The following is a 13,168-nucleotide window of genomic DNA, read 5'->3' as shown; positions in this document are numbered from 1 at the left end:
TTATGAAATTAACCCATGTTTCATTACCATGCTTGCAAAACTCATTCCACAGACTTTTGCTTCAACCCAAAATGTCTTTTCTGTTGCAGAAAAATAAGGAGTATGTAAGCATTGCCAAAGGAGGATTTATGGGTAAGCTTATTATAATGAGCTTTGGCTTGAGAAAACTTGATATCTTAACGCTGTTGATATTTTTATTAGGTTTTGGCTAGAAATCAGCTAAATGAATAGCAAATAGGTCTCATTTGTTGGGTTTTTATTTTGTGTAAGTCAACACTGTGCACTTGCATGTTTGTGATTAACTGTTACAGCTTACCCACATTTCTGAATGGTGAAAAATTAATACAGGAAGTGGGGAAATTCCCTCTAACATCATCCTTGATGTTTAGTCTCTAGATGGCAGATCCCTATCGAGGTGCTATTCCATAATTACTATTAATTGTTGTTGTGTTTCCTTAAACCATCAGTTTATAATTCTGCAGTTTATGTTGCTGGAATCAACCAGGCTCTACAACAGTGGAGAGATTTGTGCTACAATATGAGTGTAGAGGCATTACTAGTCAATATGTGCAGTGTCTTAACAGCTGTATTTAGGATTAAAGCAGTGATTTATTTTTAGTCACTGCTGTACTTTAACTGTTTTCTTTACTAAAATAAAGATTATCCTAATGCCTTTGTACTACTGAAAGAAAAAACAGGGATGATTATAGCAGTATCTGAATTTATCTGTTTTATTAAATCATGTGGAGTAAAAATTGTTACTGATTAGTCTTGGATATACAGTATTTTCATCAACTAATTCCAGTGTAGTTCTGAATGTTTTTTAATGGTCTTTTCACAGCCCTCCAGCAGCACTTAGCAGATATCAACGTGGAAGGACCTGAAAATGGATATGGCCACTGGATTGCTAGTACCTCAGGCTCAAGAAGTAGCATAAACTCCTCTGTTGATGTAAGTTAATTTTAATCTCAAGTGGTGTAGTGACATGGGATCCCCAGGTGTAGTGAATTTTTCCTTCATATTCCTCATTCTGTTCTGTAAAACGCATTACTGCAAGGCGTGATTGTTTTCAGTTGTGTGTTTAATTTCAAACTGTATTCACTGTCCAGTTGGAGGCAACCTAAACATTTTTATCCTCTTGAAAGGAAGAGCTTGTAGAGAAGAACTTGCTATAGTCATTCTCCAGCAGAATATATGTAATGGACAATTATTTTCCTGGCTCTTTTTCACTCTGGGAATAAATTACTATAAAACTGGCATATAATTTCATGGGAAAGCTCAAACTTGTCTCTTTTCTACATATGTTTTCGTAGAAGTTGGCTTTTAATTTGGATCCAATTTACCATTAATAGAATTCATTCCTCTCTAGATTTTCATAGAGTGATCAGTAATAAGGTTCGTTAAGCTTGCTTTATTGGATCATCTTTTATCCCAGGCACGTATTGTTGCTGTCATTCGATAGAACTCTAAAAGAACACTTAATGCTGTAATTAATATTCTGCTGAGTACCAAAAAGTAGATTACTATTTTGTAGTCTGTTTCCTTTCTTAAGAAACAAGAGATGAAATAACATTATTTTTATATGATTAATCCTGAGAGGAGTTACTTTTACAGGGTGATTCTCCTAATGGTTCAAGTGATGGAAAAGGAGTGAAGTCCCTGGTGAACAAAATGACGGTTGCTTTGAAGACTAAATCTGTGAACGTGAAAGAAAAAGTTATTAGTTTTATTGAAAATACATCTACCCCAGTGGACAGGTGCGTCATTTATATCTCACTGTGAATTAGCAGCGAGGAGTGACTTCCCATTTCAGGTGGCTGTTTTGTAAATGTGAAGACAGTGCTAATTAGGAAAAAAGTTATCTTCCAGTTTCAGCTTTTAGATTTCGTATCCCTACCCTCCTCACAATTTTATCATGACACAATTAGCCTCCCAGGCTGCCTTAGTATTGCAAGGCCAGTGTGAGCAGCCTTTTCTCTTGAATGTATCTAGAATTTGTCACTGCATGTTTAGTTTGACTTCTTATAATGTGTTGCTTCTGTATTTGGTCTAAAAGTCAAGAATGATTTCGCTTTTATTTCAGTTCCTCCCCATCCTGACTCTAATGCAATGGGTGAATGACAGAAGGATTCTGGATGGGGTTTTTTGTTTGGTTGGTTTTGTTCTGTTTTGTTTTTTTCACTGCCCCATCTTGTCAAGTTAAGGTTAACTTTTTTTGAAGATCTTGGGTTTTTTTCAAGTCCTGATGTAAAGCTGCTTTTCAAACCCAGAATCCACTCTTGTCCATTTTTTGTATCTTCAAGTAGAGCTGAGAATGAGAATGTGCAAACATGTTAAGACACTTCCAAAGTTGGAAGTCATCATTCCAAATACTTATCTTAACCAGATAAAAGAATATCAGCTTTCATCTGTCAAAGCTTTAATTCAATAGTCTGTTTTAGAGTTCTTGAAAATACAGCCTTTGGAGTGGTATGCTGCTAAGATAGTGGTATTCAGGAATTTTACAGAGCTAGTGTGTTTTGATATCAGGATTTAAAATACATGCCAAACGAACAGTAGTTTTTAGTACTCTTGTACCTAATCAGAAGGTACAGATTGTTACTTCTTTTTGTGTTGGAAAATGGGGTTTTTAAATTATTATTATTATTATTTCACAATTAGAGGCAAAAAATTCTTAAATAGCACTTGGTAGTAGCTTTTGCTGTGGGAAGAATTCAAGTAAGGCTTGTATGTAAGCCATACATAGCATGAAAAATGCATCTTTTAATAGCAATTTTACAAATATTTCTCTACCTCGTGGCTGTCATGAAGCATTGCTTTTATTTATAAGCATCCTCGTTGAAGAAGATACATTGCCAATATAGAGCGTTTCAATTATTTATCTATATTTTTCCTTTAAACTTTTTTTTTTAATTCTCTTGTTCTGTCCTCTGCCCCAATGTACTATAGAATACCTTTCAATATTCCCTGGCCAGACAGAGCAAGCCTGGAGCGGTAAGCTTGATCGTTAAGCAGTCTGACTAAAACCACCTTTGTCGTATTTAGCATGGCATCGCAATATTTGTAAGCATTGGTTACACTGACAAAATTGCTCACATTTTTATATTGATTTAGGTTTTCTGAATGTATGAAAGCTATTGGTTTTTACAAGTACTGGTCAGGGGACTAGAGGAAGAAAAAGAATGTATTGGCAGTGCTTTCTTCTATTAGTTTCTGCTTTGTTATTTCTGCTGTCTCTCTTACTATTGCTTTCTATGGAATTTTTGTTTTACTTACTATTTCCTACATGCATTTTATCAGTGACTTGTACTAGTGAAAGACACCAGGAGCAATTACTGAACAAATTATGGCTTAAGGTTTTAACAAGAGAGACTACAACTACGAAAAGGACTTGTTACAAACTGTTCATAAAGTATCATCAGAGCTTAGGTATAACAGGGAATCCATATGGAAATTCTGTCTGGAAATCTGGAATTTCTGTGCTTCTCATCACACGGTGATAGAACACGCTGGTAGAAACAGAGGTACTCATTACTGGGAAAAGAAAAATGCTGAGTTAATAAGCAAATATGCCTTGCAACTCTCCCTCATCTTGTTCACAAAATTACCGTTTCACACAAATGTGGAATCCCTTCACATTTGTCTCGGATTTATTGCCTTATAATTATTTCAGAAATAGAAATTGTGAATTGAGGTTATATAAAATTACTTGTATACAATAAATGAAGAACAGCTCATGTGGAATCACTTTGGAACTTGGGTTGTACTTTAGGAACTCTATAGCTTTTGACCCTTATAGACTGAAAAACATGAATATTGGTGCTGGAAGAATTAATGAAGATTTAAAATGCTATTTATGTTTTCAAGGATTTTGGACCAATTCATCTTTCAAGTAGTTTGCATATAATTTGAGATAGGATTTACTCATAAGCATTACCAAATGGTGTTGTGTGAGCAAAACCAATAGCAATGTTAACCAATATTCTTTTTTTTTAAAAAAAGTGGGAATATCCCAATAGCACATACTATATTTTGTTAATTTAGAAATCCTAAAGATCACAGGGATTTCTCCCCGTGTTGATCAATTTTTAGAATATGTTATAAAAGTGTTAAAATTCCAACTTGAAACAGTTGGTGACTGTGTTTGATAACTGAAAGACGCTTGAATCTGTATTTGAACCAAGAAGGTTTGATATACTGAGATTATACCTGGGTTATTTTACTTGCTCCTTTCACTCACACTGCTTATCATCTTTCACTGAGAAGATGAAATAATAAATTTGCTCACACTATGGACCACTAGACTATCATCTTAAAATTGCAGCTCTTAAAAACCTGGAAGGGCATTCTTTTCCCATTCGTTCAATTAGATCCACTTTGTGTTTATCACCAATATATTTCACTTTGCAGGTTTGCCACTAAAGGAAATTGCATTCAGTTTGTAACAGTGTAATGATGGCCTTCCATGCAAACAGGTTAAAGGAAATCCATTTCTGATTTAAGATGTTACCAGCATTTTATAAAGCAGCTTTTTACTTTCTCTTGTCTTGACTAACTTTGATCTATAAACACCAATGAGATCTTCTCTTAAATCCTCTCTGTGTAATTCAATTCGATGCTATTTAAATGTGCTTCTTCTTACTCAATTGGTTATGTATTACTAAAGCATATTCACAAAAGCCTCCATATAGAAGCACTGTCCTCTTGAATTGTCAGTGTTATTGATGCTTATTGTCTTAAACACTAATGAGCATGTTTTTGTACGTTTATGTTTGGTTTCATTGTAGAATGCTTTTCTGTTTTTTTTTCCTATTAAAACATTTCCTTGTTTTGTCTACATTAGTAAATTTTAGCTGTAGAAAATGTAGGTTTCTTTTTTAACTTTCAAATATGCTTTCAGGTATACATAAGTACTAGCATTCATTTATATATCACTAAAGAATTTGCCTCTCCAACTTAATTCTACAGTAGCGTGTAAACTGGAGTTGGTGAATATACTTCAAACAGGAACTAGGGCTGATCATTTATAGGAAATATGAATACACATGATAGGGAGGGAGATTATAGAAGGTGAAATGGGGGAAGGGGACAGACATATTTTGGTTTTGATTTGTTTTTTTAAACCACTACATGTTGCCAGTTCTAAAAGCTAAAATCATGAACTGCTTATTTTTTTTAGCAATTACCTGTTTTGTAGCTTTGTGAACCTTTAGGTTTTCTCGTATTTTTCAGGTATTCTCAGCAGTTGAGGGCCAGAGCTTTTAACACGACAGCAGTGACGATGTAATCACAGCATTCTGAGCTGGGGCTTTAAAACATCTTAGGATTTGCAACTGTTACTGTCAAACATTAAGACTCAGTTGTGCGTGTTTGTGTTATTTAATACCATCTGCACAGATGGATTTAAATGGGATTTTTTTTTTAGGTCAATATCTGTGCAGAAATCCCAGTGATGCTGGGATTTCAGTAGTAGGAATTGTTTCACCAAAGATTTTAGGATTTGTCTCATGCTGGAGAAGGTAACGGACAGGAAGTCAGAGTTCACACTACAGTGGATGGTTTATAATAACACCACTTTTGAAGTGCTTAAGGTATTTTGTTATCCTTTGAGGGATTAACCAGAAAAAATGCACTTCCAGACACGTTAGTTAGGAGTCTTCATTTTTTCCTTCGTCCCAATCCTTGTAAAGCTGCCCTGACTGTCCAGAAATATTTCAGTTTCATGCTAGAAACTTCATAGCATGTTGTTAGTTTTCAGGGGTCTAATGTATTTTGTCATTTGGGAAGATGACCAGAAGTTCTTTTTAAAACGAAAAAGTGTTTCTTTTCACTTTGTTACAACAGTCAGCCTTGCCAAGTAACTGAAACACGTGCTTTCACTAGCCAAATTGCTTGATGGGTCAGTCACAGCTTCCTTGCAGGCAGCTTCATGAAATTCTCTTGTCCTTCTCAGTTGCACAGTTGTGTTTACATTTTGCTAACAGGTTATTGTAGGAGTCATACCATCAGTTTGAAAGTTACTTTTTTTCTCCCATCCCATGTTCTCTCCTGCCCTTTTCATTGCCAACAGACACGTCAGCAGCAGTGACAGAGTAGGAAAACCCTACCGTGGTGTGAAACCAGTATTCAGCATTGGAGATGAAGAAGAATACGATACTGGTACAGTAGAATATTTTCCTCTTACCTAGATTAATGTATTTAGAGAAAGTTACTAAGTTTGGCTAAACCACAAAAGTGTATTTTACATCTTTGTCTTACAATGTGATGTTTTTCTAACTGTTGTCATCGGTCGTGTTTGTTACGGCGGTGCCTAGGACCAACCAAGAAAGAAACACCCTCTTCAAATTCAAATACATAGTAGCAGACTACATAAAAAAGGTTTTGTGATAGGCATCAAACAGCCAACAGGAAGAAATGGAAATAGATGGGTTTAGTGGATTGTTCATGTTCACTTGTCATTTCTGTAGGAAAGATCTGGTTTTCTACACTGGTCTTGTACATGTAAACCTGCAATTACAACAGTAAGCAAAACGTGAAAGACGTAGTTTGGCTCATAGATCTTGGGCTGAATCTCTGATATGGGCAGTTCATAATACAATCTGAATTTCTGAAAAATATAGTTGGACCTAGACTTAAGATGGCTAATATGTGCACACTTCTCCAGTCTTTTGGACTTTTTAGCATTGAATCTATTAATAATTGATTAATCTCTTGTTACATATGCAGAATGCTGTGGAAAAAAATGTGCAATTTTTATTTAATGCTTTTATCTAGTTGAAAAGTTACAGGAAAACTGTAAAAGTTTTCACAAAAGCTTATTTTAGACCTGCTGTCCTGGTTTTGTTCTGGTAGTGTTAGCTCACTCCCAACCATCATCATCTCACAAGTTCTGTGGCCAGAAGGCATACTCTGCTTCCATGTGAGAAGCAAATAACTAGACTAAGAATCTTTGGCTTGCAAAAGAAATAATGAGGAAGATTAATGAAGGAGATTCATAGGATCTGGAGTTGCTTAAATAAGATTGATGACAAGCAGTTGGTCCTTGTTTGTCTGCTGTAAGAATTGTGAAGGAGCAAAATGAAACAAGATACTTCTCCAAATGCCATGTAATTAAGTTCACTCAGTTCTTTGAGCATCCATAATAGTGTTTGACAAAGTCTATGTGGTTTCAGAAAACCAAGTCGTCAAAGATTGTCTAGAACATATTTTCAGTAATGGTTGTTTGCTCATTTCTATTTACATTTGCTTCTACAAACACTATTAGACTTAGTAAATGAGCAGAATAACTGCAGTGATTTGAATAAACAAAGCCAACACGTAAGAAGTGAAATACATGTTGTTTGGTACAGAAGAATGCAAAAGTGAACTTGTTTCTGTATAATTTTGGGGGGTTTTTTGTAGTAATTGCAATTGGCTGTAATAATTGCAACCTGCTCTAGGTGGCTGTGCTTGAGTAGGAGAGTTGGACCAGATGACCTCCAGAGGTCCCTTCCATCCTCAACCATTCTGTGAAATGAGGGTGGATTTTGTTCCATTCCTTTTAATTTCATAATGTATTTTTTCCATGAAAACCTTTTCAAAACTGTGGCTGTAATTCTGAATTACTTGGAAATAAATAGTTAAAGTGTGGAAAACTGGCTTTGAAAAAGGCACTTTAAAGATGTGTCCTTTGAAGCTATTTCTGGGAGTAATTTCTTTAAATTTAATGTAGTTCATTGTTTCAGATAACTGGATTGCTTCATTTCTTCTAATGTAGACCAACGTTACTATGTAAACATAATCACCATATGTAGACATAAAAAACAGTGTTTTGCAACTAAGGGATAACATTTGCAGGAGTTTCAGGTGTTTCACAGAAGTCTGTGCTGAAAATTTTGGTAAGGAGGTGAACCCAAAGACAATAATTTTTGCTAACTATCCAAGGTTATTCAAGGTAGTAAGGACAGAATGAAGAATTGAAGGAGTCTTTTGCTAGTCTGAGTGTCTGGGCAATAAAATGACACATGAAATTCAATATGAATTAATGAGAGGTGAGAGACATGAAAAAAGAAACAGTTCTAGTTTCAGATACAAGGTGGTAGACTGATTTGACTGTGTCATGGAGCAGTAAGTTTGTACGAAGTAAGAGCTCGTTAGCAGTCAGAAAAGCAAATGCTAGGAATGATAAGGAAAGGAACAGAATAAAACAGAGGTCTCTGTATGTAAACCTGTGGTTCACCCACACATTGAATATTGTATGTCTTGCTCCTCTACATCAGAAACAGTATGTCTGAACAGGAAAGATGTGAAACAGCTATTTAAGGGAAGAAGAGTCGCCCACAGAAATAATGCCTGGCCTGGAAAGGGATCGACAGGTGCTTATTTCTTTTTGTACAAGAAACTAGAAACCACAGGAGGAGGCTTTCCTGGAATGTAGTTGACATGTTTTTGGTACTCCTTGCCCACAAATACTGGTGTTGTAGATGCAAAAAGTTCTAAGGAAAGTCTGGACAAGTCCATGTGAAAGAAATCTATTAAACTTTACTGAATGGACAAATCAGACCAGCCAGAAAAATCCCCTGAGCTGAAAATAGTTGTCTGCTGAGAGAGAATTAAAAGAGAAGTACCAGATAGACATGCCTTTTTCTTTCTTCCCTCTGAACAACTGTTTATGATGGACCTTGGTTTGAACCAGTGTAGCCACTATGGGTTTAAGTGAGTTGAAAAGTTGTTTCATGTTGTGTGAAAATCTTATCTCTTTTTTTTATTTTTTTAACCCTTCCCTTCAAAATAGATGAAATTGATAGCTCCTCAATGTCAGATGATGATCGAAAAGAGGTCGTCAACATCCAAACATGGATAAATAAACCTGATGTGAAGTATAACTTCCCCTGTAACGAAGTAAAAGAAAATGGACATATGTTTCCCAGGTACTGGAATTAGACCTAAGCTTAATGAAAATGTCTCTCTTGATACATATTTAAAAAAAAAGGGGGGGGGGGCAATTAAGTTATTCCTGATATTAAGCTAGGAAATGAAGATGTGAAACAACCAAGAACAAAACATTACTGCTATATTTGCGTTCTTATATTTGCAGTGTTATAGAATGGTAATTATGTACAAAATCTGGTGTGAAGTTTTGCTTTGCAAAACAAGTTAGTAAGAAAAATATCCTTGGTATACATAGGCATATTTTTCAAGAGCAGGTAGACCCGAGTACCTGTGGCTCTGGTTTTTCCTGTCTACTTGTCTCTGTGCCCTGTACTACGCACCCATCTTGCCCCTACGATTCAGTGAGCTTGTTAATCCTGCAAGAGCAGAACGTGGTGCTTCTGTACTTTGGCTTCCCCAAAGAGTACAAATCCTGTTGAATCTGTGTGACAGAAAATTATGATAGGTTTTCTCTTGTATCATGGTCTGTTCTTGACTTATTATTACTTTTATTTTCCCGTTAGATTTAATTTATATGGTGTATGATTAGTAATCTGTCGTAGTGTGATTTCTCAAACGGAGTTGGAACTCAACTAGTTTGTTGCCACTACTAGTTGAACATGTGTTCCTTCCATGAAGAAGGCAAAAGTGAGTCTTGAACTGAGCTGGCAGGTCAGCATCTCCACATGAGTGCTCGTACAGTGACTGACAATCAGGGAGCGCCAGCACATCCTGTTAACCTAGGTCTGATGCTCCACATGTAGAGTTGCTGCTCTGTAGATGGAGGGATGAGGTTGGGGTATGATTGAAGAATGAAAGGGAGAGGCTGGAGGTGTTTTCCCTGCTCTGTGCGTGGCCTCACACGTTACTGGTGGTTGTGATCTTTGTTGATAGCGCTCACGGCTGTTGGGCTGAGGTGAGGATGTTAACTGCTCGCTCTGGTTTTGTATGCTGTTGTGGATGCCGTGCTTGTTTTCAGAAATGGCTGTGATACAGTACTGAAGGAAAATCTGAAGTATTTTGTAGACGTTTCTAAATTACAGATTTTAGAAGTATTAAAACTGTTTCTTAGATTTGGGAACTGTTTTATCTAGCTCTCTCATTGTAGCTTATTTGTAGAATTTAGCTTTCTAAATAGCCAATATTTAGTTCATTAGCAAATTCAATTTGTATTTTTCTTTTCCTTCAAGTCACCTCCTAGTAACAGCAACTCATATGTACTGTTTGAGAGAGATTCCATCACGAAAGGGACTGGCTTACATACAGTCTCGACAGGCACTCAACTCTGTAGTCAAAATCACATCCAAGAAGAAACACCCGGAACTGATCACCTTTAAATATGGAAATAGCAATACTTCAGGCATAGAAATTTTGGCAGTTGAAAGGTAAGCCATCTCAGTAGCAGAGATGTAAGTAGTAATGACATACGGAATGTTGCCAACTGGAAATCGGGGGCATGCAGAAGTGAGTTCAAAAGTAATAGTTGCATTTAGGAATAGATAATTCAGATGTAAACTAGAAAAAAAGATCTGCCAGCAGAATGAGGAGAGTTTGCAAGACCCAGCAGAAAGGAACTCCATGGTCTGCAACAACAGTTGTTGGGGATGGGATGTTTTCTTTTTGTAAAGTGTCTTAAATGAAAATGAAGCGGACAACTATCTGCAGCCTGAAGTATGGATTTGTGAAGAGTGGGATTTAAGAGAGTGGTCTTACTTCTGTGATATCTTTTTTTGAGATATCTAACTCTTCCTAAGCATTGTACAAGGAGTCTAGAAACTGAACCCCTGAAACCTGGTTCCTGAAGGTTAGGTATTGCCATGCTCAGCATTTGCGTGCTAAGGCTGGGGGGAAGCCGGAGGGATGGTTGTATTGGGCTTTCTTCCACCGCTGGAGCCTGTTGTTTCTTAGCACTGTTTTAACAGAGTTGCTGACATCAATTGGAGAGTTTCTCATCATCTTCCTCAGGGAGAACTGTTCTCACAGGAAGTGGGGGATTAATTTCCTAGCTAACTAGGGAAGTTGTTCTATGCCTGTTGCTGCTTAGAATGAAATTAGCTTGGTAGTAGGTCAGACAAAGGTAAATGAAAATGTTGCAGATAACTTTGCTGCTTGTTGACTGGATTAAATCCAGAAGAGAAAGGATGGTAAATAAATGATCTAGAGCTATCTATAGGAATGAAAAAAAAAAAAAGAGGGCTGCCATGCTTCAGTCAGACAGTGCTATGTGTAGAGATCTTTAGCTGCCTGATCTATACCATTGTCAATTAATTAAAAACTTTTCCTTTCCAGGATAGCCTGTGAAGTACTCCTCAACAGTTCTAAGTTCACAAATGGAAAGCATTTCATAGTATAAAAAGGAAATAAATGTTATTTTCTCACTAGTTTGTAATACATTCCCCTTTTCTTTCCTCCTAACTTGTGCCAGAGGAAAAATCAAAACAAGAATTATGGAATTGACACTGAAAAATTTCATAGTGAATTAATGATGGCTTTTTCTAATCTTTTTTTAAGGTATTTGATTCCAAATGCAGGTGATGCTACCAAAGCCATAAAACAACAGATCATGAAAGTATTGGATGCCTTGGAGAGTTAATAACTAAAGACTTTGTAGAGAATGGTTTATAAAGAAGAAGCAACCAAGATACTCTATGTGGACACAAGCTGACTGTTTCCCAACTTAATACTAACTCAAGAGAATTTTTCTGTTTGCTGATGGGAGTGCCTGAGTAGCAGGCTTAAGATAGGGTAAATTATTATCAGTTTCTGAACAGGATTTTAATTTTTTTATTATATTTTTTGTTTTGAAGATATGTTTATTATAAAGGTCAGTTTGTTTCATTTTTAATGCAGCCTTAATGTGAGTGACATACATCTTTCCAAGAGAAGATGCAGCTGGGTTCACGTTAAGTGTGTTAAAGGAATGAAGCACTGCCAGGTACGGAGAGGCGGTTGAAAACAAGTTTCTAAATTACTGTCCCTTGAAAGTAAAGTATCTCCATTGCCTACAGTCTATAAATTTGATTTTGCCTACTGGGTGGTATCAAGGACCAATTAAAAACTTAGGTTTGTGAGCAGAGCAGATAACAATCTTAGAAATACTGGTTCCTTCTCATTAAAAGTGGTTAAGTCCAGCTTGGGCTGCAGATAGATGGAAAAAAATGCAAGCAATTTGTAAAATTAACTTTTTTTAAAAAGTCTTACCTTCTGCTAGGTTAAATAATTGGAATTGGTACTAAGAGTATTTTTAAATACCAAAATGAATTGTGCACAATAAGCTTTTATTACAGGGTTGTGATTCTTTTAATTACACAACATTTTACATTTCAGGGGTTGAGGCTGTTTCTCTTCTAAAGATGAGTGTGCATTGAAGTGCACTGAAATTGAAGTTAATGCTTCCTGACAGAATATGACAGTTGAAAACAAGTTACCTTGCTCCTCAGAAACAAAATGGTCTAAGATAGTAATTAGACATTTAAAAACTTTCAGTTCAGCACAGAATTATGTGCTGATAGAAGGTGTGTTCAGCAAGAAAATTAATGCACACAAAGTGAAGAGATTCAAGTGCCATATACCTACATATTCATTACTCACTGCCTTCATTGATTCAAGCATTTGTTTATATTCTTTTAACAAACATCTTCTAAATCAATTAATGTTTGAAGATGGCAACTATGTGATTGTTTATCAGCAGCTTTCTGCTTGTTCCAAGAACGGTTCTTGTGTTAAAAAGCTCAGTACAGGAATGTCCTTACAGCCGAGGCATAGCATCTTTGTAGACTGATGTGGAAATTAGCAAAAACTGTGAAATAAAAATAATAGGGATTAGGTTTGCTTCGTGAGGTCTTCTGAGTATTTGCATCAAAACCTGTGAATTGTACATCATCAGGAGGTAAAATAAGTTAAACTGACCTTTATAAAAAACAGTTATTCTAAGTTATTTTACTAGGAATCAAGCTAGGGCACCTTAATTCTGGAACTAATTCCTTTTTTTTGTTCTTAGTATCTGAGTAAACACCAATAGAACTTGAACTGTTGAAGATATTTGCATGAAATTGCACCTGGGCCAATGCTCATGTATTTATAGTTTTGCCCAGCAGCTGTTGTATTACATTTTCCTCTTCCTACTCCTTTCTGAAAATATCCTGAAGAGTCTCTGACTCTGTGCCTACTTCAGCAATGAGATTTTTTTCATGTAAAGATGTTTGTGTTACTGTTTATAAACTACAGTTGTAAATAAACCAGTACAATTTGAACATAA

At 36.0% G+C, this 13,168-nt stretch overlaps 1 protein-coding gene across 4 annotated transcripts in view; it reads left to right on the top strand.

Moving 5' to 3' along the window:
* TBC1D23 (TBC1 domain family member 23) overlaps positions 1–13,168 on the top strand; it is a 36,516-nt gene extending 23,348 nt beyond the window's left edge. For 2 of the 4 annotated variants that reach the window (XM_074851841.1, XM_074851832.1), the window contains 8 exons: positions 90–132; positions 842–951; positions 1,615–1,757; positions 2,950–2,994; positions 6,071–6,159; positions 8,774–8,909; positions 10,101–10,295; positions 11,422–13,168. In XM_074851841.1, coding sequence (XP_074707942.1) covers positions 90–132; positions 842–951; positions 1,615–1,757; positions 2,950–2,994; positions 6,071–6,159; positions 8,774–8,909; positions 10,101–10,295; positions 11,422–11,503 — 843 coding nt within the window. In that variant the 3' untranslated portion in view covers positions 11,504–13,168. The remainder of the gene's footprint in view (positions 1–89; positions 133–841; positions 952–1,614; positions 1,758–2,949; positions 2,995–6,070; positions 6,160–8,773; positions 8,910–10,100; positions 10,296–11,421) is intronic. The other 2 variants (XM_074851856.1, XM_074851849.1) reach the window with 1 other exon arrangement.

Source organism: Strix uralensis, chromosome 2 (assembly GCF_047716275.1).
Source record: "Strix uralensis isolate ZFMK-TIS-50842 chromosome 2, bStrUra1, whole genome shotgun sequence".
Lineage (NCBI taxonomy): Eukaryota > Metazoa > Chordata > Aves > Strigiformes > Strigidae > Strix > Strix uralensis.
The sequence above is the reverse complement of the archived record's forward strand: the minus strand, read 5'-3'. Positions and strand labels throughout refer to the sequence as shown.